Below are 21084 nucleotides of genomic sequence, written 5' to 3'. Positions count from 1 at the left end.
ACACCAGCCTGTCTGTGGGGTACCAGTGCGGCCAGGTGTCCCGGGCCTGCTGTGAGGACGGGTCCTCTGACACCCCTAAAGACACCCAAGCACCCGGCCCTGGTAAGAAAGCCATGCAGACACACACAAACACACACACACACAACGACACAGACACACAGACAGAGGCATACACAGTACACACCATCACACAAGACACGCACACAACCACACACAGACACAGCTACAACACACCCGACAGAACAGAAACAAACCAGACATAACTCAATCGCCCAGAGTCGACACTGACGAGCGTTCCTGCCACAGGATGACGAAATAGCACGCAGTACAGAATATAGGGCCCACAACATCACCACAACCACACACACACACGCACACAGACACACACACACACAACGACACAGACACACAGACAGAGGCATACACACAGTCAGCCACACACATACACGCACACAGACACACGCACACACACGCACACACACAGTGGCCACAGTGTCCGTAAGTGTTTGTGGTGTTCTTGAAGTCAGACACCGTGCGGACTCTTTAGCCAATCAGTGTAATGAGTTCATAACCGCTGAACATAACTCCTGAATCGCTCCAGAGGTCTGATGCCCCTGGTCTAGACGCTGTGTCCCTGCCATCTAGTGGTTATGAGCTGAAATTAGCACTGCAGTTACAGTAATGGAGTAGGGCCTCCGACAACATGCATTTGGGCTGCCAGGTTTATTTATTACGTCATAATAAACCAGTTTATGTCAAGGATGATTTTCTGCATTAATTTGAACTGACTGCGTATGTCAGTGCTGATAAGTTGATGGTAATTTAAAAAGAGATTTTAAGCAGTGCAGGAGCAGAGATGGTTGGAGTTACGGAGATGAGATATTTTTTTAACGGTAGTAACAGGATTTTGTCCATACGACCCCTCCCACAGGGAAAGTCTCTCCCGGGGAGACCGATGACCCCCTCCTGACTGATGTGTGCAAAGGTAAGGGTGTTGCCCCATCATCACGGGGGCTTTATTTTTTCATTCAATTCAGGCACTTAGCAGGTCTTGCTTTATAAAGTGGGTTTTTGGTCACTTGACCTGCCCTCACCAAGAAAGACAGATGTTTAGATAAACCACGTTCATTCACCTGTATTAAGCAGTTTTTCAAAACACAGTTTTGAAACATTTTCTCGAGGATTTTTGAATTTACTTGACTATTTGAAACAATGTAAACAACATTATTTTTCTCAGCACCGTTTTTACAGTAGATGTGTGATGAGGTGGAACAAGCAGTATCTTGAAAAGGGCGTGTTTGTACTGCTGACCAAGAGTCCTGGTTTGGTCTCTCTCTGTCTGTCTGTCTGTCTCTCTACACAGGGGCTGGGAACTGCGCCCAGCGTTGCCAGGGCAACGGCACCTGCAGCTGCTTCGAAGGGTACAAACTGAAACCGGACAAGCGCAGCTGTGAAGGTGGGCGTGCGGGGCGACACTTCACTGCGCAGTTATTCTCACGTGTGCAGTAGGGTTGCGTGAGACCCCCAGCCGTCAGGCTCACTAACTTACCCTATTATGAGTGAGAACCGGATGTCGCTGTAAAAAAAAGTCCCACTATATTCCAGGCGTGCGCTTTACTAATTTACCAGTGTGCAGCTACTGCTCTTTGTTCGACAGCGTGTGTAGAAGTGAAAATTCAAACCAGCTCAGCCAGTGAGCCATGAGATAATGTTTCTGTAAAACACTGTGTGTCACACAAACTTTAACTTCCTTTCCAGTAGTACAGAGAGAGAGAGACAGTCTCGGGTGGAGCCAAACCGCTGCAGACACTGTTTGGAGATGTTATCTCTCGCTGTGAATTGTGTGTGCATGTGTCTGAGTTGTGATGTGGTCGTGTGAAGAGAGGGGGGGACAGCCCCATTGTCTGTGAGGTGCAATGAGTCGTGATTGGCGTGTGTGCAGAAAGTGACAGCTCTCTCCTCTGGGCTGTGGTTGGCTGTTGACTTCTCGCGTCCCCTCCCAGATATTAACGAGTGCCTGGTGGGGTCCCATCGCTGCCGCATGGGTGAGCGCTGCATCAACACGGTCGGGTCGTTCCGCTGTCAGCGTGAGGTCAGTTGTGGAACGGGCTATGAGCTGACCGACAACAACAACTGCAAAGGTGAGCCACGGTGCCCCCTGGTGTGCGGGCGTGGAATTGCTCACATTCTGGTTTTCAGTTTGTTTTTGTGAGTAGCTGTGCAACATTTACATGTAAGCAATTAGCATATTCTCTCATCCAGAGTGACAATTGGCTGCTTGTATATTATGTGTACAAGTAGCAAATTGGTTTGAGGATGCAGTGTTATATGTTGCACAGGTTGGCCTAGTAATCCCATCATACATACTCATTGTTCAGTGTCAGCTGAGCCAAGATACACTGCATAACAGGGATCAACAACTCACGGTCCTCAAGGGCCAACAGCTGCTGGTTTTCCACCCACCCTTTGCCTGGGAGTCAGGTGTGAAGACAGTCTGGCCAGTCAGTAGCACTAGTCACCCGGGAGAAACGAAAGCCAGGGCTGGATTTGGATCTGAGGGCCAGAGTTGGTGATCCCTGCTGTATAAGGAAACCTTGCCCCCGCTTAGACATCGACGAGTGCCAGATCGGGAGCCACAACTGCGCGGCGCAGCTCGAGTGCCAGAACACGCTGGGGTCGTTTCGCTGCCGGCCGCGCTCCACCTGTGGCAGCGGCTTCGTCCAGGACGCCATGGGCAGCTGCATCGGTGAGTGGCGGCCATCTTGAGCTGGAGCTCCTTTCCCTTTAGCCGTTTATCGCTGGCAGCTCCAGCTAGCATGGAGCGTTCTCACAATGCTGCCCGAATGTAGTGGCGATGCCCTGCTGTAAAATTCCAGCTACAAGCATTAGGTGGACTCTGGCTGGTGCCAGCTCCTGCTCCTGCTGGATACCATCTGGAATTTGGTGTGACGGCGTGTTCGTACCAAGCTGGCCCACCAGCTGGACATGGTCTTGCCAGCACGGTTGCTACCTCAACCATCTTGTTGCCAGCTTTACCATCATCCAAACCAGCTGGACCTGCTTAGAAACCAGGCTGGAACCAAGCTGGAATTTCCACTGGGGTGTCATGTCATGGACAGAACATTCCTGTAACGCTGTGGGAACAATTTTGCATTTGAGGTGACGCTCCTCCTCGTCTGGCCTCTGATGCAGATATCAACGAGTGCCTGAGCCAGACCGGTCCCTGCAAGCCGGGCGAGAGCTGCATCAACACCGTGGGCTCCTACACCTGCCAGAGGAACTCCCCCAGCTGCGGCCGGGGCTACCACCTCAACGAGGCCGGCACCCGCTGCGTGGGTGAGGCTCCCCTTCCTGTGTGTGGAGCGGCACAGGCTGTATGTAGAGTGGCACAGACTGTTTGAGTGACAGAAACTGTGTAGAACTGTATAGACTGTTAGTAGAGTGATACAGACTGTTTGAGTGTGGCACAGACAGTGTGTAGAATTGCTCATACTGTGTGTAGAGCAGTGTAGACTGTTTGTAGAGTGGCACAGACTGTGTGTAGGGTGATCCAGACTGTTTGTAGAGCGGCAGATTGTGTGTAGAGCAGAACTGACTGTTTGTAGAGCTGTCCCCTCTCTGTGTGACCCGTCACCCGATCACGCGCGTGAGCCGAATTTCGCTTGCAGCCGGACCAGCGGGAGGCGCGCGTGGCTGGCGCTGAGCGGGTGTGGTGGTTTCTTTCCGCAGACATAGACGAGTGCAAGGGGCCCGGCGGGCCCTGCGAGGGACACGGCTGCATTAACCTGGTCGGGTCCTTCCGCTGCGAGTGCAGGACCGGCTACAGCTTCAACACCATGAGCCGGGTCTGCGAAGGTGCGATCACCAACATATGATCAAGCAGCCTGTTTGGAAACGGCACTCATGTGATTAGCATAAGTAAACAGCCATGGACATGAACGCCGAAATGTTCGTGGAAACATTCTTACACACAGTTTACGATCAAATATGATCATATGGATGTTCCGTGAATGAATACTAATATGAACCTTTTTTAAAAAATTTTTATATTTTCTTTTTCTGCTGTCTGGTCTGACTTATAGATATCAACGAGTGCAGGCATTATCCAGGACGCCTCTGTGCACACAATTGTGACAACGTCCTGGGGTCCTACAAGTGCAGCTGTATGCCGGGCTTCACACTTTCCCTGGATGGCAGGAACTGCGACGGTAAGCAGCTTCACCCCTCGCCTCACACAGACACAGTTCACCTGTGTGTTTCTTCTGATCTGGTCAGGTGACCTGAGCTCTTGTATTAATGGCGCTGCCTTAAGGGACTGTATTTTAATTTAGCTCACAATATTGTCAAAGACGTCCTGATCTCAAGTGTAAGACAAAGGTGGTAAAATATCTGAAGTTCATGCAGGCTATATACTGTATATGTTATATGCTGTGATATTTATTAAATGGCTTATTTATATTGTGCACTATTAGTTCTGATGACCATTTATTGGATTTCACAAAAGAAGACAGAGGTAGCCAGGTGCTATGAACATATCACTTGGCTATTTGTTCATATATGGTCTTATTGAACAAGCAAAACCTATCCTGATGTTTTTACGAATTTTGAAATTCCGCGAGGGCAGATATTTTTGGTCCCAAAATGAGGAAATGTGCAGGAAAAAGGGGAAGTCTGGTCAGCCCGCTATTACAGGAACAATTAGTGATCAGCATCTAGCGCTCTCTACTTAATCTACTCCCGCCATCCCGGCTGTTAGCTGGAGTGCGCGGCGATGTAGTGTAGATTTGAACATGAGTGTGAGGAGTATTAACTGAACTTAACTGCCGCTCTGCGCAGATCTGAACGAGTGCGAGAGCAGCCCCTGCAGCCAGGAGTGCGCCAACGTGTACGGCTCCTACCAGTGCTACTGTCGCCGTGGATACCAGCTCAGCGACACGGACGGCAACACCTGCGAAGGTAAGGGTCAGGTATTTGCAGTAGTGGTGATGTGGTCTGGAGCTAGCTTTGGGTTGGAGTGGATAGAGAGGGATGCAGTTCCACGTGGGATTTATTCAGTTTCCATCTACATAGATAGCCAGCTTATACAAGACTTCAGGTTACATTATATTGCATTATGGGTATTTACCAGACCCTCATATTCAAACCAACTTACACAGCCGACACAGGTTTTATATAGTATCCATTTAGACATCTGAAGCAATGCAGGTCAAGTACCTTGCTCAAGGGTACAGCAGTAGGATGCTACCTGGGAATCGAGCCTGCAACCTTCAGGTTACAAGGGCAGCTCCTTAACCATTATATGACGCTGCCGCCATGTATAATTTGCCTTTGACAAGAGAGGGCATGTAAAAATCAAATGAAATGTACCTATAATTCTCATATCAGGTGTATCAGATTTCATAGTGTACCACTGTGTAACACAATCCTGCTTCCGATCCACTCCTAGTTCCCCTGTGTTCGTGCCCCTTTTTTCAATTATTATTATTTTTTACCTCCACAGATATCGATGAGTGTGCTCTACCCACCGGCGGCCATATCTGCTCCTACCGCTGTCACAACTCCCCAGGGAGCTTCCACTGCACCTGCCCGACCCCGGGGTACACCCTGGCCCCCAACGGGCGCAGCTGCCAGGGTGAGGCCGTCATGCACCCACCTCTCTCCCCCTCCCCGCATGGCAGGATTCAGAAATGCCATCCATTCCACTGGGCTGATGCCCACACCTCTGTGGGCATTTCTGTCCTACAAGAATGTTGTTACTTTCTTGTCTCATTAAAACTTAATTCCCACCATCTACCCAGTCTATTTCTAACACTACAAAAAAGTCTAACAACGTCTAACCGTGTCTTGTAATGAGACTTTTTTAAGTCTGAAGATTTTTTTTTTCTCTTAAGTAGATAATATTAGCTTGTTTTAAGCCTTTTGCTTGACAAGAGAAATTGTCTTAATGCATTGGGAAATCTTTAGAAGTGAAACTCTCCCCCCTCTTTGTATTAAACTAAAATGCTTGTTAAGATTTTGCAGTGAATTCATAAGGATATTGCCATTTCAGGAATATAACACCGTTCACTCCTGTGTGACTGACCAGCCCTTTTGTCCCCGGTCTCCAGATGTAGACGAGTGTGTGACAGGAGTGCACACCTGCCTGGAGACGGAAAGCTGCTTCAATGTCCAGGGGGGCTTTCGCTGCCTGTCCTTCGAATGCCCCCCCAACTACCGCCGTGCGGACGAAACGTGAGTACCTGGTGGGGGACGGAGAGGGGGGGATTCAGACTTCACTCTTAATCACCTGAAACACACCCCCAGAGATGTCCAACCAAACAGCTGCAGTTACATCCTCATCCTCAAGGATGTCCTAACAGCTACAGTTATAATATAAGAACTGTCCCTTTAACATTAATTTTAATGTGTGTGTGTGTGTGTGTGTGTGTGTGGGGGTGGGGGGGGGGGGCCTTCTAGTTTGTTGAGTACATGCTGTTCGTAGGAAGGAAGGAAATCAGTTTTTTTCACACAAGACTCCTCCTCCCCCTGGAATTTTCTGTGGTCAGTCATTCATTCAGTTCCATGGTTTCAGAGCCACTTGGGGTCAGAGGTCACAGGGCGTGTTCAGTTGGTTCATAAGAACACAAATCCTCAAAGGCTTTTTAATGGTAGATGGTGAATCACAATAATGTCTCGTGTCAGGCTGATGGTGCCAAGTGGTCAGTGTGAGGTGCCCTGACTCTATTTGATGATGATGATGATGATGATGATGATGATGATGGTGGTGGTGGTGGTGGTGGCAGTTGTGCAAATGGCAGTTAGTTGGTCTGTGCGGCCCTGTCAGCAGGAGGGAGACGTTGCCGTGCCTACAGCAAGAGTGTGCTCATCATCCAGTGTATTGTTGTAGCTCTGTCCCAGGTGCTTGGGTTTGCTGAAGGTAAACCTTCCAGAGCCTCCACACTGCTTGAGAATCTTTTTAATCCTGTGAGCGCAGATTTACACTGTGCACCCCCCGCCCCCCTGCCCCTCGCCCCACACTGCCCCACACCGCCCCACACTGCACCCACCCCCAGCAATGTTATGCATGTGGACTGATGATGCAAATGCCTTGCTGTAGAGCATGCCAGAATTAAAGGAATGAACAGTTCTTGAGAAAAGCAGCACTGTCCCGTGCTACATTCATGGGTTTCACGCGACGTCACACTGCAGCTGTCTTGAGCGAGGTCTTAATGTGGGAACCTCGAAATGAGTCAACAGTGCGGCCCCCTTGGCCATTTTTGGACAAGAAAACAACATTTTGGGTAGAAACTTTTTGGAAATTTTGAAATTTTTTTTTTTTTAGAAAAAAGGTATTTTTTTTCCTGGGTATTTAAATGTGACATACCTGTGTATGCGTATTGTATGTGTTACGCTTGAACAGTGACGTGTGTGAAACCGATGAATGCCTCATTAATTATGGCTGATCCTCCACCGCCCAGTAGATGACAGTGTGATGCTGGCCTGGCAGAAGAAGCACACAGAGCAATTTCTCACGTTCACTGCCCTCTCCACCCCCCGCATGTTGTGCGCCGCACAGAACGTAACTCTTGTCTTCTCTCTTCTCTGTTTGTTCTTCTGTTCGTCCGTGCGTCCCGTCCCGTCTCTCTCTCCGTTCCCCCTCTCACCGTTTCTCTTGCAGTCGTTGCGAACGCTTTCCTTGCAATCAGACTAGCGAGTGCCTGGCCTTGCCTCTGAGAATAACCCACTACTACCTCACGTTCCCCACCAATGTCCCCGTGCCCGCCAACGTCTTCCGCATGGGCCCCTCCAACTCCGTCCCCGGCGACGTCGTCCAGCTGGCCATCGTCGGCGGCGACGAGGACGGCTTCTTCGGCACGCAGAAGCTGAGCTCCGGCGGCCTGGTGGTGCTGCAGAAGCCCGTCGCCGAGCCCCGCGACTTCCTGCTGTCCGCCGAGCTGAAGCTGCAGCGCTACGGGACCGTCAGCTCCTACCTGGCCAAAATCCACGTCTTCGTCACCCATGACCAGTCCCGTCTCCCCCACAGCCTCTCCCCGCTCTGAAGATCCGTTTAGCTGTGCCATTCCCCCCCCCCACACAGCCCCCCCCTTTTTTATGAGTTTAATTGGTCTTTTCCATGTTGTATACTAGTCCTTGAACAGGTCGCATGTGTTTTATAATCATATAGGCCACTAGATGGTGCCATAGGACCGTGTAAGACATTGCGATCACATGACCTGCAGTACCCCCAATATTTTATAAGCCTTTTGAATTGAATGTGTAAGGCTGTAGCATATATATGTATATATATACATGCATACATATATAATAGGGCTATATATATTGTCATCTTTAATTGTATTTTTTTCTATTAAAACTAAAACTAGACTCTACACATATGCAAATCAGTTTACTCACATTTCATGAATTCTTTTGCCATTTCACCTGAAACTCATATTTTTTTGTGATCTGACACTATGAACAATATGCATTTGTTTTTTGCTAACTGTCCTTTTAAAAATTAATGAGCAAATTAATTGAGTCGAGGGTTGATTTGGAGGCCGGGGTGACTCTAGGTCATGACGCTGGAAGGCTCCGGAAGTTTCTATTCATATTCAGTCCTCAGCACTCCAGTGCCTTGTGTGGCCAGGAGTCCTGTGAGGTGGTGCAGAGTTGGCATTAAGTGTTGCCCAGGGCAGGGAGACCGTTGGGTTTTTCCTGTACCAGCTGTGCATCTTCTTGTCCAACGGCTGTGCAGCTCAGCTGGCGGCTTCAGGGTTAACAGAAACGGTGGCCTGCTGTGTGCGTTTGGGTTAGTTGTGCATCTCGTTGGGGCGGGGGTGCTCCCAGACTGAGGCACAATATTTCAGCTAAGGTGACAAACCAACAATTATTGCCGGGCATTCCAAATAGGGTAGAAAATAATTACGGAGATATAAAATCGGTAAAAGACCTGAAGGGGCCAAATATGGATGCAGTTAAAAATATAGAACATTTTAAAATATATTCATTGTGTTATGACGCTCCTCCTTTCAGTTAATTACTCAAACCAGGACAGCAGCGTAGAGCTATAGCTACCTATCGCTGCCAGTCACTGTTGGGCTGAGTATCCGAGATCCCATCCTCTGAAAAGCAGTTACCTCACTGCTCACAGTGTTCTTTATTGCTCTTTTTCATGCTGTTCCATGCCTTGTTTTGCATGGATTTGTGCCAATGCCCTGGGTTTGGTACCCTGGTGTGAAATGGCTGTTTTTATAGAGCCCAGAGGGGTGCTATGATGTCAGTGAGGTGGAAGAGGTGAGGTGAGGTGTTTCTTTTTCTAAATCGCTGGCAGTCACTGTAAAGGGAAGCAGGTAATCGATAAATTCCTGACAGTATAGCTGAGTTTCGCTGTTGCTGCTACTGTAAAACGTTTCTGACAGTCCTGTCGTTCCGGAGTAGATCGCACGTGCTGCATTACCCAATGAGCACATGGAAGCCAATCAGGTGCTCTTCTCCTGGCTGTACGGTCAGCTTTTTAGCTTGATTAGTTCTGTGTCCTGTGTGGCATCATACTTAATATGATCCGACAATATTATAAATGTATGATTGTCATTTTTGTCTTTTTGAAATGGATGAATTAATTGGATGAGAAATACTGTATGTGGCATTGCAGGGTGCAGAATGATGTGTCAAACTTGTATTATTCCTATCTTTGTTTTTTTGTTGTTTTTTTATTGTGCTCATTCAACACTGGGAGGCACTTGCCACCTTCACGCAGGGGTCTGCACTGCATGGGTGCCATTGGCTCCCTGTAGACATTACAGGGCCGAACTGGGCTGGCGGTGAATGAAGCAGAGGGGTCTCTGTGTGAGAGACTGCGGGGCTGCAGTCCAGCCAATAGCAGTCTCTGAAAGACCACGCGAGGATACGCTAAAATTGCCCGAGGCGCTGTTAAGTCGCCCCTCTCCTCTCCTCTCCTCTCCTCTCCGGCTGCGGCTTTTTAATAATTGTGAATTCAGGACTGTCGCCCCCCCCCCCTCGCCCCCGCCTCGGGGCCCAGCCGAACCACCAGAAGAATACGGATGCACTTCTTGGGGTTGGGGGATGTGGGGATCTCTCGAAATAAAAACACGGTGTTCTTTTTTTTTTTTACCTTCTGACATTGAGTTATGAGGAAATGGGTTCTGGCCGGTGGTCCTGACTGTTTGCGGCCGGGGCTACATCGCCGCTCGGAAAATGAATGATGTCCCCTCAGTGTTTGTGTTGGGGCGTTATCAATGTGCAGACCATAAATAATAATAATAAAAAAATACGTAGTGGACTGGAAGACGTGTATCCAGCGATCTGTTTTTCTTTGCGGTCTGGTATTTGGTTGGGTCCAGGAGGGCCAACGTGAGCCCCTTTCGAACGGAGATGGAGGAGGGGTGGAGTACGATAGGTCTGTACTAAAGAAACTCTGGGGTAATTAGACGTCCGCTTGCTGCCCCGCCTTTCATGTATGTGTCCTCACGAGTAGCCGTCCGCGCCCCGCCCGCTATTTCCTCGTAAATTCAAGCCGCTCGTCTTGTGCCGTCTGACTCTCTGGAGCTGGATCTCTGTGCTGCGCAAAAAGTCGCGGTCTTAGGGACTAGAGGAACATTTTGCGGCTTTTGGCCCTGACCAAAGTAAAATTTGGACCGACCCAGTAATTGCTAATTACAAAGCCCCTACCCAGCAGTGGCTTGACGTGAAGTCAGGGGCGCCCCTCTCCAGGAAAGCACTCTGAAAGCGGAACGCAGCCTCGAAGACGCAGAGAAAGATTGCCGGTAAAATACAACACTGCAGCCAGAAGCTGTGTCATGACTTAATTCTGATAAGATAGATGTTTGCTTGTGGTCGATTGGTCAGGGGTCCATTGTTCACATTGTTCTGCAAAGCAGTTTTCACCAATTTTTGCCCCTGGTTCACACAGAACATCTGGCCTGTTTTGTTTGAGGTTGAGGCTACCAGTTCTTCCCTCAAACCCCCCCCCCCCTCCCAAATTCACCTCCCCTGTCCCCCAGCTCTGACCACCAGCTCACCCAAACATCACTCCCTGCCCACAATGCAGTTGCTCCTGACAACACTGAAGGAAAGCCGCCAGGCTGTAATCATCTCTTTTTGGAGGATTCTTGGCCCAGCTTGTCGTTGGCCGGTCTCTCACAGACTGGGGATGGGCGCTTGCCCTTGCGTTTTGAAATAACCCCTGGGCCCAGTAATCACGAAAAACCTTCTCAGAGTAGGAGGGCTCATCTAGGATCTATTAAAAAAAAAAAAAAAAAACATTTTTAAATTTTATGTCATCATGGACAAGATTGAGATATGGACAAGGGACACCTGAGCCTAAATGAGCACTCCTACTGCAAGACGCTTTAGAAATATGGTCCCTGGTCGATAGATCAGATTGAGAGTTTCAGTTAGATGCCCGGCAAACACACAGTTAATAACACGGGTGGGGAAGACTCCTGTTTCTCCTGTGTGACACGCTGATTTGGTTATCAAATGAACAAAACCTTAAATAATCCAACGAGGACAGCTCTCTATCTATTCTCTGTTCACTTCTTTATTCCTTCTTAGGATTTAGAGACTTTCGTAATCCCCACACCTATAAATCCTGCCCTGGTGGATTATGGGATGTTAGTCTGGGACGGTCGACAAATCAAAAGTATTTTCTTGTCCGGACCGTAGATCAAATTTAGCGGTGCGGTGGTATTTCATTCTTCAGAATGAAAATATGAAAACCATGAATGGCATTCAGAAGCCCTGACAAAAATGCCCCGCAGTGTGTTTCTTGGCTGCGTGCACTTTTACTACTATTATTATTTTCTTTCCCCCCGATACATTGTTTCACTTGAAGCACAGCATCTAATTTGCCTGTCTTTATTCTCCCCAGATGCTATATTGCTGGTGAGCCCTTTCATTGTATTTTGCAGTGTTTACTGTTTGTTGTGCTGCGTGTGTTTCCTGCTATTCTCCCGTTGTGTGTTGTTATCCCGTTTGTTTGCTTTGCCTGCTCCAAAGTCGGCTCAGAAGTTAGAAACCCCCCTGTTTGCGTTTCCCCAGGAGGCCCAGGATCAGCCGGTCTGACACCGTCCGCTGCGTCAAGTCCTGCCTGCCCGCCAACGCCAGCTGCATCTCCGATCCCGTCCACTCCATCTCCCACACCGTCATCTCCCTGCCCACGTTCAGAGAGGAGAGCATCCTGGAAGGTGGGGCGTGCCAAAAAATATCAGCAGGCCCTGAACGTCTGGTTATCGATGGCCGCCGCTCTGATTATTCTTGTTGTAGTGTTCACATCCTTTTGCATCCATCCCAAACTAATACAGGTTGCAGGGAAATAAATATGCACATTTAACTTTATGATTTGTTTTTTTAAATATGCACATTTAATTCACTGGAAAGGGCTCAACTTGAGTTTGATTTGAATAGTTTGCACATTGAGACATTCAGAAGCTGCAGTTTAGTATGCATTTCATGTTCAGTACAGTCTCATGTTTTAACACAATGATTCTCTTGGTTTCCCGCAAAGCCGTCGCAAGTCTGTTCAGTATTTATAGGCCCTCAAGAGCGCCATTGTTTTTTAACCGAGTCGCCACCATGTCCTCCACTGCAAATCCTTCTCCGAAAAAGGGGTTTGTCAAATAAAATAGAATTCATGCCTCCTTTAATTTTATTGTTTTTTTTTCTTTCCTGCTCTAAATTGGCCGAGAGTCTGGCCAAGAAATTCAACCGCAAAAATACAAGGGCCCTAAATTATTATTATTTTTTTAAAAGTCTTGTTTCTTGTTGTGGTCTCCTAACAGAGATAGTGTTCCTGAGAGCCGTGCCTCCCTCCCAAGCCTTCTCCCGAGAGTCTGACATCATCTTCGACATTCAGGAGGGGAACGGCCTGGAGGCCTTCGACATCATCAAGCGGCACGAGCACGGCATGGTCGTGGGTGAGCGTCCGTTCGCCTGCGCCCCCGTGCCCGTCCCGTCTGGGTTCTTCCAGGTCTGGGTTAGTGGGGCGGCCTTTTTTTCGGCCGTGTTACAATAACGGGGGACCGTGAATCTCGATGGGGCGTCGTCCCGCCCCCACCACCCCGTGCCTCGCTCTCTGGGAATTGAATTTGGTCGCAGACAAAGAAGCGGTTTTCTGACCTAATTTCGGCATTAACGAAAAAACCTCCTCTTATTCGCAAACCAAAGGCATATGTCTGCGCTGTGTGAGAGCTCTGGTGGGGAGGAACGAACGGCATTTCGCTAAAAAAGATGAAGTCTCCCGCTTGGATGTTTTGTGTGAATTCAGTGCGTTTAGCATTTTTGGTGTTTGCTCCCCGGTGGCATTTGTGCATTTTCTAGCCTTGCATGCCATCTTCCCAGAATGCATTTGGCCTTTTGGGACCAAGGGGGATTTCATCCAGCTAATGTGCGGTGTGGTTTTCAGCTTTAAAGCCAACTTGCTGTGCCATTTTCTCAATGACCACTGTGTTGTTCTGTGTGTGTGTGTGTGTGTGTGTGTGTGCACATGTTTGTCTGTGTGTGTGTGTGTGTGTATGTGTGCGTCCACACACCAAGTTTGTGTGTGCCTGTCCTTTTGTTGACCAACGGTCTTTGGTGAAGGAGCTGAACGATTTTTTAATCTCTGGTGTTGCCTGAGTAGGAGTTTGATCAGGAGAAGGGCGTTTGGGGCTCGTCAGAGCTAGCACAGGGAACAGGAAGATGAAGAGAAGTGTGTCTGAATGAATATGTGCGTAAATAGCCTCATTTCAGTTTCTAATACACTTCTTTCAGTTCTCACTCTTTCCCCACTCCAGGGGGAAATGTTGATTGCGGGACCACACGCCGACTGTACGCTTGAGTTCCCCCCCCTCTCCCGCGAGGTTATTGTTTAATTCAACATAATGGCTTCCCATTGGCTGGCGCTGTGAGACCGCAGAGCAGGCTGGAGCCGGGCGATGTCAGTCAGCGGTGCTCCGAGAACGCCATCGGCCGGTCGGCGGACTGCCCCGTGCGGGACCCTAAACTCTCACCGCCTTCCAGACCGCCGCGGTGATGTCATGCGTCCCTCCGAAAAAAACAAAAAAACGAGCGTCTGCGTGCGCAGAAGTCGCCCCGGCCGACGCCATTCATGTGGCGGGCCGTATTGTTACATTACCGCATTACCGCCGGAGCCCTCTCTGTGTCTCCTCTTACATTAGAGCGGTTAGAGTCGCGCGGCCACATCAAAGGCGGCCGCTGCCTTTGTTGCGATGGAATGTCACATGAAAGGCGGCGTCTGATTGGATGCGGCTCTGGCACGGCAGCGCGCTTGGCTGAGAAGGCCGACGCCCCACATCAGGCCCTCGTTTCGGTGGCCCCACGGTCGGGGTGTACCCCGGTGCCCCAGCTGGCACACAGCTGTGAGGCTGCGTGGCATCGCCGGTGCCCACCGACAGCCCGAATCAGGATTTGCACCGCTGGCGATGGTGGCCGTCATCAGTGTGCTTAAATTAGGAACCCAAAACATTTTCCTCTGCTGTTTGACACCAATTAAATACATTTTTGGAACATTGTGAATTTCAAATGCACTGCGTTGTGCATTTTGGTCAGAGATTAACTACCTTAATCAATAGATACTGAAGGGAGGAAGGTCTCTTGGCCAAGCATATCATAGCAGAAATAGTTTAGCTGTCTTTAAGAAGCGGCAATGCAGAACAGCCTGTTACTGTTAGGCTTTTTTCCCCGCCAAACATCAGTCATAAAGGCATAGAGTTCAGAGAAGCTTCTGGGTGGCCAGGTGGGTATCTTATACTAATAATAATAATAATAATAACAACAATAATTCTTAGATACCCTCTCAATCCCTGGCCTCGACATAGTAGCACATGAACTCAAAGAAAACATTTCTCACATACCTGTAACTGAACACAGTGCTCATCAGATACATATTCGGAAAGACAAATAAGGGAGGTACGCATTACTCACAGACTGTCATCCGCCATTAAGGCGGAATTGACGGCACTTGTTTGTTCAGTTACGATAACAGATCTGATGTTTTTGGCACCTGTGATGACATATTTTACTCTTTTTTTTTTTTTTTGCTCCCGTTCTGAAAACAGCACAAGTTATTTCGGTGTAAGGTCCAGGCGGACGTAGTGTTTTTCCCCCCTGGAAAGTGACACATTGTGAACAGGGACAGCTCCCACCAACAGCGTTGTTTTAATTCACCCTCTCCCGAGAGATTGAGTACACTGAGGAACATTTTTATATTTTTTTCCCCTCATCTCCACCCAAACGATTCCCAGTTTAACTACGATGAGCTCATGTCCCCGTGCCACGAGTCCACAGAGTGTCCTGGCTGCCCCAGAGCTGACACTGACCCGCAAAGTCGAGATTTCACGGAACGGGAACTGCAGGAGGAAGAGGTCCCGCTGGCCAAAAAAAAAAAAAGGTGGGCGGGGAATTGAGTACCCCAAAAAGCCCTGGACCCAGCCTGACCCTGCAGGCTGCAGCTGGTCCTGGAACAGTGTGGACCCTGGTGTTCAAAGAGGAGACCGAGCTGAGAGAGGAGGGGGAGGGGGGGGGGGTAAAAAGAGCAGAGTTCCGCTGTTTGAGGCGCCCAGACGACAGTGTGCTCTTGCGGTCAGCGCCGGTCCCGTTCATGTTGGGACGGCTCTGTGATGTCATTTTGCGTTTGAGCGAAAAATCTGCGGAGTACACCGTGAGCTCTGTGTGCCGGAGGAATGCAGCCCCTCTGTGGTCCCGCCAAGTAGCGCCGGCCGCCCCCACCGCGGTCCCCTGGTGGAATTTGGGCCTTCGGTGCTAAGAGTCTGGTGGGTTTTCCAGAGCGTGGCAGGTGCAGAGGAACTTGGCTGCTACACCTGTGTTTGGCGGGTCCACCCACACTCCTCCACTCCAGCAATACCAAGCAGAGAAAAGTGTGTAGAAATAGACGCCGCAGAAGGGGCCTAGAGTTGAAGACGTGGAGGAGAGCGTATCGTGCCGTGACATCGTCAGACGCCGCAAGGCTCCAAACCCACAAGGAGTCTGCGCTTGTCAAAGGCGGGATTACCGGAGATAATCAAAACAGTGTAGTCCCCGCGCCCCGGCCAATGGCCTCCCCGGGTGGTCTGGCAGCCGACCGCCTCCATGGTCACGCGGACAGATAGCACACGCGTGACACGACAGGGCCGCCTTAACCCTTCCAGGTGTGACATCACAAGTGTGTGATTAGAATGTTCTTGACTGCACCGGACTGGTTGGTGGCGAGGTGGCAGTTTGTAGATAAAATTCAAACCTCAACAGATTTTTGTCTTCTGACAGCAGCAGAGAGATTCCTGAGCAAAACATAAATCCGGCAAAGCGTTTGCAAAGTTTGAAAACCAAGAAGTTGGTGACAGCGTGGTGGTTGAACCTAGTCCCAGTTAATAAAACTTGCTGATTTTTTTTGGCAGCCCAGTACGTTCAAGGTATTGACTTTCAACTGTTGTGCATCTCCAACAAAAAAATCCCAACTTTCACATTTAATTAAATAGCACCATCTTCTGAGGAGTTCAAGTCTTGATTCTTTGAAAGTGACCAAGATGTTCTTGTTCACTTGTGGTTGTCATAGTGCTTTGCAGTGGCAGTGCCCTTGTGCTGGGATCCCACTGGTCAGTGCAGCGACCTGTAATTGTGCATCATCGCTAATTGACCTTAAAATACCGAACCACGCAGCTACCCCGCAGTTGTGTGTTACTTGCGTCCCTATGGTGTGGTGGAGGGATGCTTTGAAAGGCTGGCCAGCTACACAAACAGGGGCTGATGGAAAAGAAGAGATGGGGTGCCCCAAACACACAAGAAAGTCATCCCCACCCTCCTCTTGCCCTCCCCCCTCGTAGTCCTCAGAGGTTAACATCACAGGGCTTTCTCACGGAGAGCTGGAACACCGCGGGCCTCGCTGGAAACCAGCGTAGGCCTTTATTGCGCTCAGCGCGCAGCGAGCAGCGGGCCAGCGTGTCATTATGCCATACTGTGGTGAGGCCAGTGTGTTCTTTTCATTTGTTTTGGTGTTAAACCCGTTCATTTTGGATTTTGTCATACAACGTCCTCCCGGGGCTAGCGAAAACCATAAAAACCCAGAAATTGCACTGTTTACTTGTAACCCTTCAATACTGCAGCCCGTTCCCTGGCCTCGGGGGGAATGACAAACGCTCGCTGGCGTTTTGTTTAGTTTCGCTTTTGCGGCGACGCGTTCGCCTGTAACGTGCACTTAGAGCTATTTTCTACTTACGGGCTGGCCTGGGGCGTGCGGGAGAGAGTGCGGGCTCTGCCTGTGAGTGTGTTTGATCCGGGGCGTGAGATAGTGAGGTCACCGTCCCCCCGATTCGGGATTCACGGAAAGGGAATGTGAGCGGAATTCTCACGCGGGGGGACGTCCGTGTTTGCCAGCCTGGCCCTGGTGGGGAAAAGGCGGGGCACTGCATGACCCAGACAGTGCATTATTCCAGGGTGTGTGTATTCCGGAGAACAGGGCCACTGATGCAGTATAATTCCACAGAAAGATTGGAATCTTTTGTGTTCTCTTGCCCGATCATCTGAACTAAGTTGGGAAAGGTGTCTCCGACCCCTGGACGGCTGCTCCAGGAGCTAATGGCTGCGGTCACGCCCTCCTCTTTCATCCTTAATCTGTATTTATGGGGGGCTTGTTTTTTGGGTTCTGGGATGAATTTACGCCCCGGGGCTTGTGATTCCCGTTTGCAGGACTGCGACAGTTTACGCATGTTGCAGAAAGCATTTGGGTCTTGGTGAAAAAGATTTTGACAAAACACAGCAGCTGCCCCTGAGAGCTGTATCGGAGGGGGAGCGCGAGTGTCTGGGGAGGGCGGGGCAGGTCAAATTCAGGCATATGCGAAAGAGTACATATTTATTTATTTATTTATTTCCGGTTATCATAGCCATTGGTGCTTAAAGTCCCGACCGGTACGTATTTGGATGTGTTTAATGGTAATGGACACTAGAGGGCTCTGCATGCAATACTGGAGGGAAGGTGCTTCATCTTCAGACCTTCACGCTTTGGCAATCTGACAATGAGAACGCATTGAGAGAGAGCGTCACATTTACAGAGAACCTTGTGCACACAGAACACTTCCTTTGCTAAATTTGCAAACCAGGATTAACAGTGAGGATTTTTTAAAAAACTGTAATTATTTCAGTAAAATTTTCCCTTATTTAACTGTTGCAATCTGTATAGACCACAATCTGTAGCAGTATGTACGTTGTATTCAGTGAATGATTCAATTTTCATTTCTTTCTTGAGGACAGACGATATTGCTGAAGTGCCGGTAAAGAAAGTGCTCATGCATGTCTGCTGAATTTCCTGCACTGATCGAAAATATCCTCTGTGGTTTAACCCAGCACCTTCAATCGCTGGTGATGAAAATCATTTCTCCAATGCAGACATAATCTATTTTTCCGTGTCTTTTTTTTCTTTCTTCCTTTCCTCAAAATGTTATTGCAGCGCTTTGTAAGTTCATGCAAAGTTTTCCTCTTTAATGGCATTCATAGTTTTGGAAACAATACAAGACCGCTTTGGTTCCCCGAGTGTCCCTATGCAACAGAAACCCCAAAAAGACACAAAAACAAGTGGCAGACCCTGGCGCTGGGCCCCGTCCCGCCAAGTCGGGATCTTATCGTGGCAAAATCTCGTGGCGCAGCCGTGAAGATCCGGTACGGGAGGCTCGCTTTCAGAGCCGCCAGAAATGAAAGATGGAGGTCATGCGGAATGGGGACACGAGCGTATGGCGTGACTGCAGCGTCTCTCTGCGTGGGACAGATGGGTCCTGCTCACCCTACGGAGAGGGCAGTACAGCCACCAGCCTGGCGGGAAGTAGAGTGGGGCGTGAGCTAGGGGCTGCGTGGGGGGGGACGCTCCCCTTCTGGCCTCCTTTACAGTCCACACACGCTCACCTGGCTGATTTTAGGAGCAGGTAGTTTTAGTGTCACCCATCTGCTGCTTTCTGTTTCTGTCCTGTTTCTTTTTTTTGCAGGGGGTTTAGTTAGAGTGTGTGGGTCTGTTCTGTGTTTAAGCAACAAGTGCAAGCCTTTAGTTGTCACTGTTGTTGTTCCATTTTAGCAAGATTAGGATTTACTTCTTTTGTTTCCCTGCTTTAATACGAACATCATAATCGCCCCCCCTTACAGAGCTGCATGTTATTGGAAACCAGGTACTAATTTTCCTCAGCCTGTGTAGTGGTAGAGAACACAATACATCTCTGATGCCTAAGTACCATGCTGTGCATGCGTTAACGAAGGAGAGAAGGACAGAGAGAGAGAGAGATGGAGAGTGAGGGAGAGAATGGAGGAGTTGGCAGACTTTGAAATGAAGGGGAGAGAGAGTGAGAGAGGGAGAATGGAGGAGTCACGAGACAGTGAAATGAAAGGTAGAGAGCAAGACAGAGAGCAAGAGTGAGTGATAAAGAGGGAAAGAGTGTGAGAGAGAGAGAGAGAGAGAGAGAGAGAAAGTGGATATATAGAGAGAGAGAGAGAGTGGATGGGGCAGTGGGGAGACAGTGCAGCGATTGTGCTTTCTGATTGCACTTTGGCGATGGCTGTTCAAACAGGCCCGAGTTAAAGTGTCACCAGCGCTCGCTGGAGAAGACGGGCCGCTGACAGCCTGTATAAACAGCAGGGTTTTTTCTCTATGTAATCGCATGTTCACTTTAAAAAAAGGAGGGGGCTTCCAACAAATTCTTTGAGCATTTAGTAATTCTTGGTCTTGGTTATGGTTTTGTTTTCCCCACATAACTATGATGTAGGGTGTCTCATGTGCTTTGGGGCAGGGAGGGGGGTGGCTGGGCGGGTGAGTGGGTGGGTGGGGGTTGGGAGATGGAAGGAAACAAAAGCCAGATTCCCCAAAAAAGTGTCAAAAGTGGTCGTACCTCCCGATTGCTCATCAGCAGTGAACCACCCCTGTTAGCAGTGTCTGTGATGATCCACGTGCGTCTGAACTATTTTTTTTATTCCGCCATGGCTTCTGTTGCAGACACTCCTGATGCCAGTAATCGATTTAGAATTTCACAATCTGGAAGAAATTGTAACGGTATTTTTTCAGGAAACCGCTGTGGGGCGTTTAAGCAGCTTGGCACAGCGGAGGCCCGCCCTTCCCATGATCCTCAGCTCTAACGACAATCCCCTCCGTGTCTCCCTCTCTCTCTCTCTCGCAGGTGTGGTACGACAGGTGAGAACCATCACCGGGCCGAAGTACATCATCCTGAAGCTGGCCATGAACTATGTGGTGTCTGGGGTAGTCTCTCATCGCAACATTGTCAACGTCCACATCTTTGTCTCAGAGTTTTGGTTTTGAATGTAGAACACCCACCGTCACATGCACACACCCAACCTACCCCAACCCAACCCCAACCCCTGGCCCTCTTGATACTGACACCCAACAAATCAACCGCACCTACCCCCTTCACAAGCAAGAGGGTCGACCTGTACAGTGAAGAATGTGTTTTTTGTTTTTTTTTTGGGGGGGGGACAATGAAGGTAACATGCTATGCTCGGTTTGCCCCATGGCTTTTGTCATCTAGTGCCTGTTAGTGCCCTATTAGTGATGGATTCATTTAGCCCACGCAAGGCAGAGTTACAGTATCTTTGTAAAGGTGTAAAGAGATCGCTCTTTGGCTGCCATTAGTTCTCGCACTGCACGCCCCCCCCCCCTCCCCCCCCACCCCGTTTCTTAATGTCAAGCTAAGCCTTGAGCACTTTGCCACCGCAGTGAAAACCTTTTTTTTTTTTTTTTTTGGAAGCTGGCTCGGTATATACGAGAAGCGTTTGAAAAAAAGGCAAACGGGAGAAGGAAGAGCTTGCGATGAAAAGAGGGGCGCTTGTGCCTGGGGTCTAGAATGTGAGAGCTCGATGTGAATCCAGAGAGGAGCGCGGGAGGCGATGAATGAATAAACGGTCTGTATGTTATACCACCTCCTCTGGCTGTGAGAGAGCCTCTTTGCGCATACTTGCGTTCCTGTTTCATATGTATCACAAATTTTCTGCCTGATGGCGTTATTAAATAAATGATTTGACATGTTATTATTATTATCTTTTTTTTAGCAGTGTGGTATTTTACATACAACTGGGCAGAGAGAGGAATTTAGCCACACGTTTAAA

At 49.1% G+C, this 21084-nt stretch overlaps 1 protein-coding gene across 2 annotated transcripts in view; it reads left to right on the top strand.

Moving 5' to 3' along the window:
• LOC135245614 (fibulin-1-like) overlaps positions 1 to 21012 on the top strand; it is a 27463-nt gene extending 6451 nt beyond the window's left edge. Inside the window, exons 4-17 of one of the 2 annotated variants that reach the window (XM_064318751.1) lie at positions 1 to 102; positions 932 to 985; positions 1364 to 1456; positions 2004 to 2141; positions 2609 to 2746; positions 3193 to 3336; positions 3730 to 3855; positions 4083 to 4208; positions 4837 to 4956; positions 5501 to 5632; positions 6108 to 6231; positions 12040 to 12185; positions 12780 to 12914; positions 20142 to 21012. The exon at positions 1 to 102 is cut by the window's left edge and continues 58 nt beyond it. In XM_064318751.1, coding sequence (XP_064174821.1) covers positions 1 to 102; positions 932 to 985; positions 1364 to 1456; positions 2004 to 2141; positions 2609 to 2746; positions 3193 to 3336; positions 3730 to 3855; positions 4083 to 4208; positions 4837 to 4956; positions 5501 to 5632; positions 6108 to 6231; positions 12040 to 12185; positions 12780 to 12914; positions 20142 to 20281 — 1718 coding nt within the window. In that variant the 3' untranslated portion in view covers positions 20282 to 21012. Of the gene's footprint in view, positions 103 to 931; positions 986 to 1363; positions 1457 to 2003; positions 2142 to 2608; positions 2747 to 3192; positions 3337 to 3729; positions 3856 to 4082; positions 4209 to 4836; positions 4957 to 5500; positions 5633 to 6107; positions 6232 to 7657; positions 9582 to 12039; positions 12186 to 12779; positions 12915 to 20141 lie in introns of those variants that run through there. The other variant, XM_064318752.1, reaches the window with a different exon arrangement.
• Positions 21013 to 21084: the final 72 nt, after the last annotated feature.

This window comes from Anguilla rostrata, chromosome 19, assembly GCF_018555375.3.
Source record: "Anguilla rostrata isolate EN2019 chromosome 19, ASM1855537v3, whole genome shotgun sequence".
In the NCBI taxonomy this organism is placed as follows: domain Eukaryota; kingdom Metazoa; phylum Chordata; class Actinopteri; order Anguilliformes; family Anguillidae; genus Anguilla; species Anguilla rostrata.
Note: the sequence above shows the minus strand (reverse complement) of the source record. Positions and strands in the feature narration are given on the sequence as shown.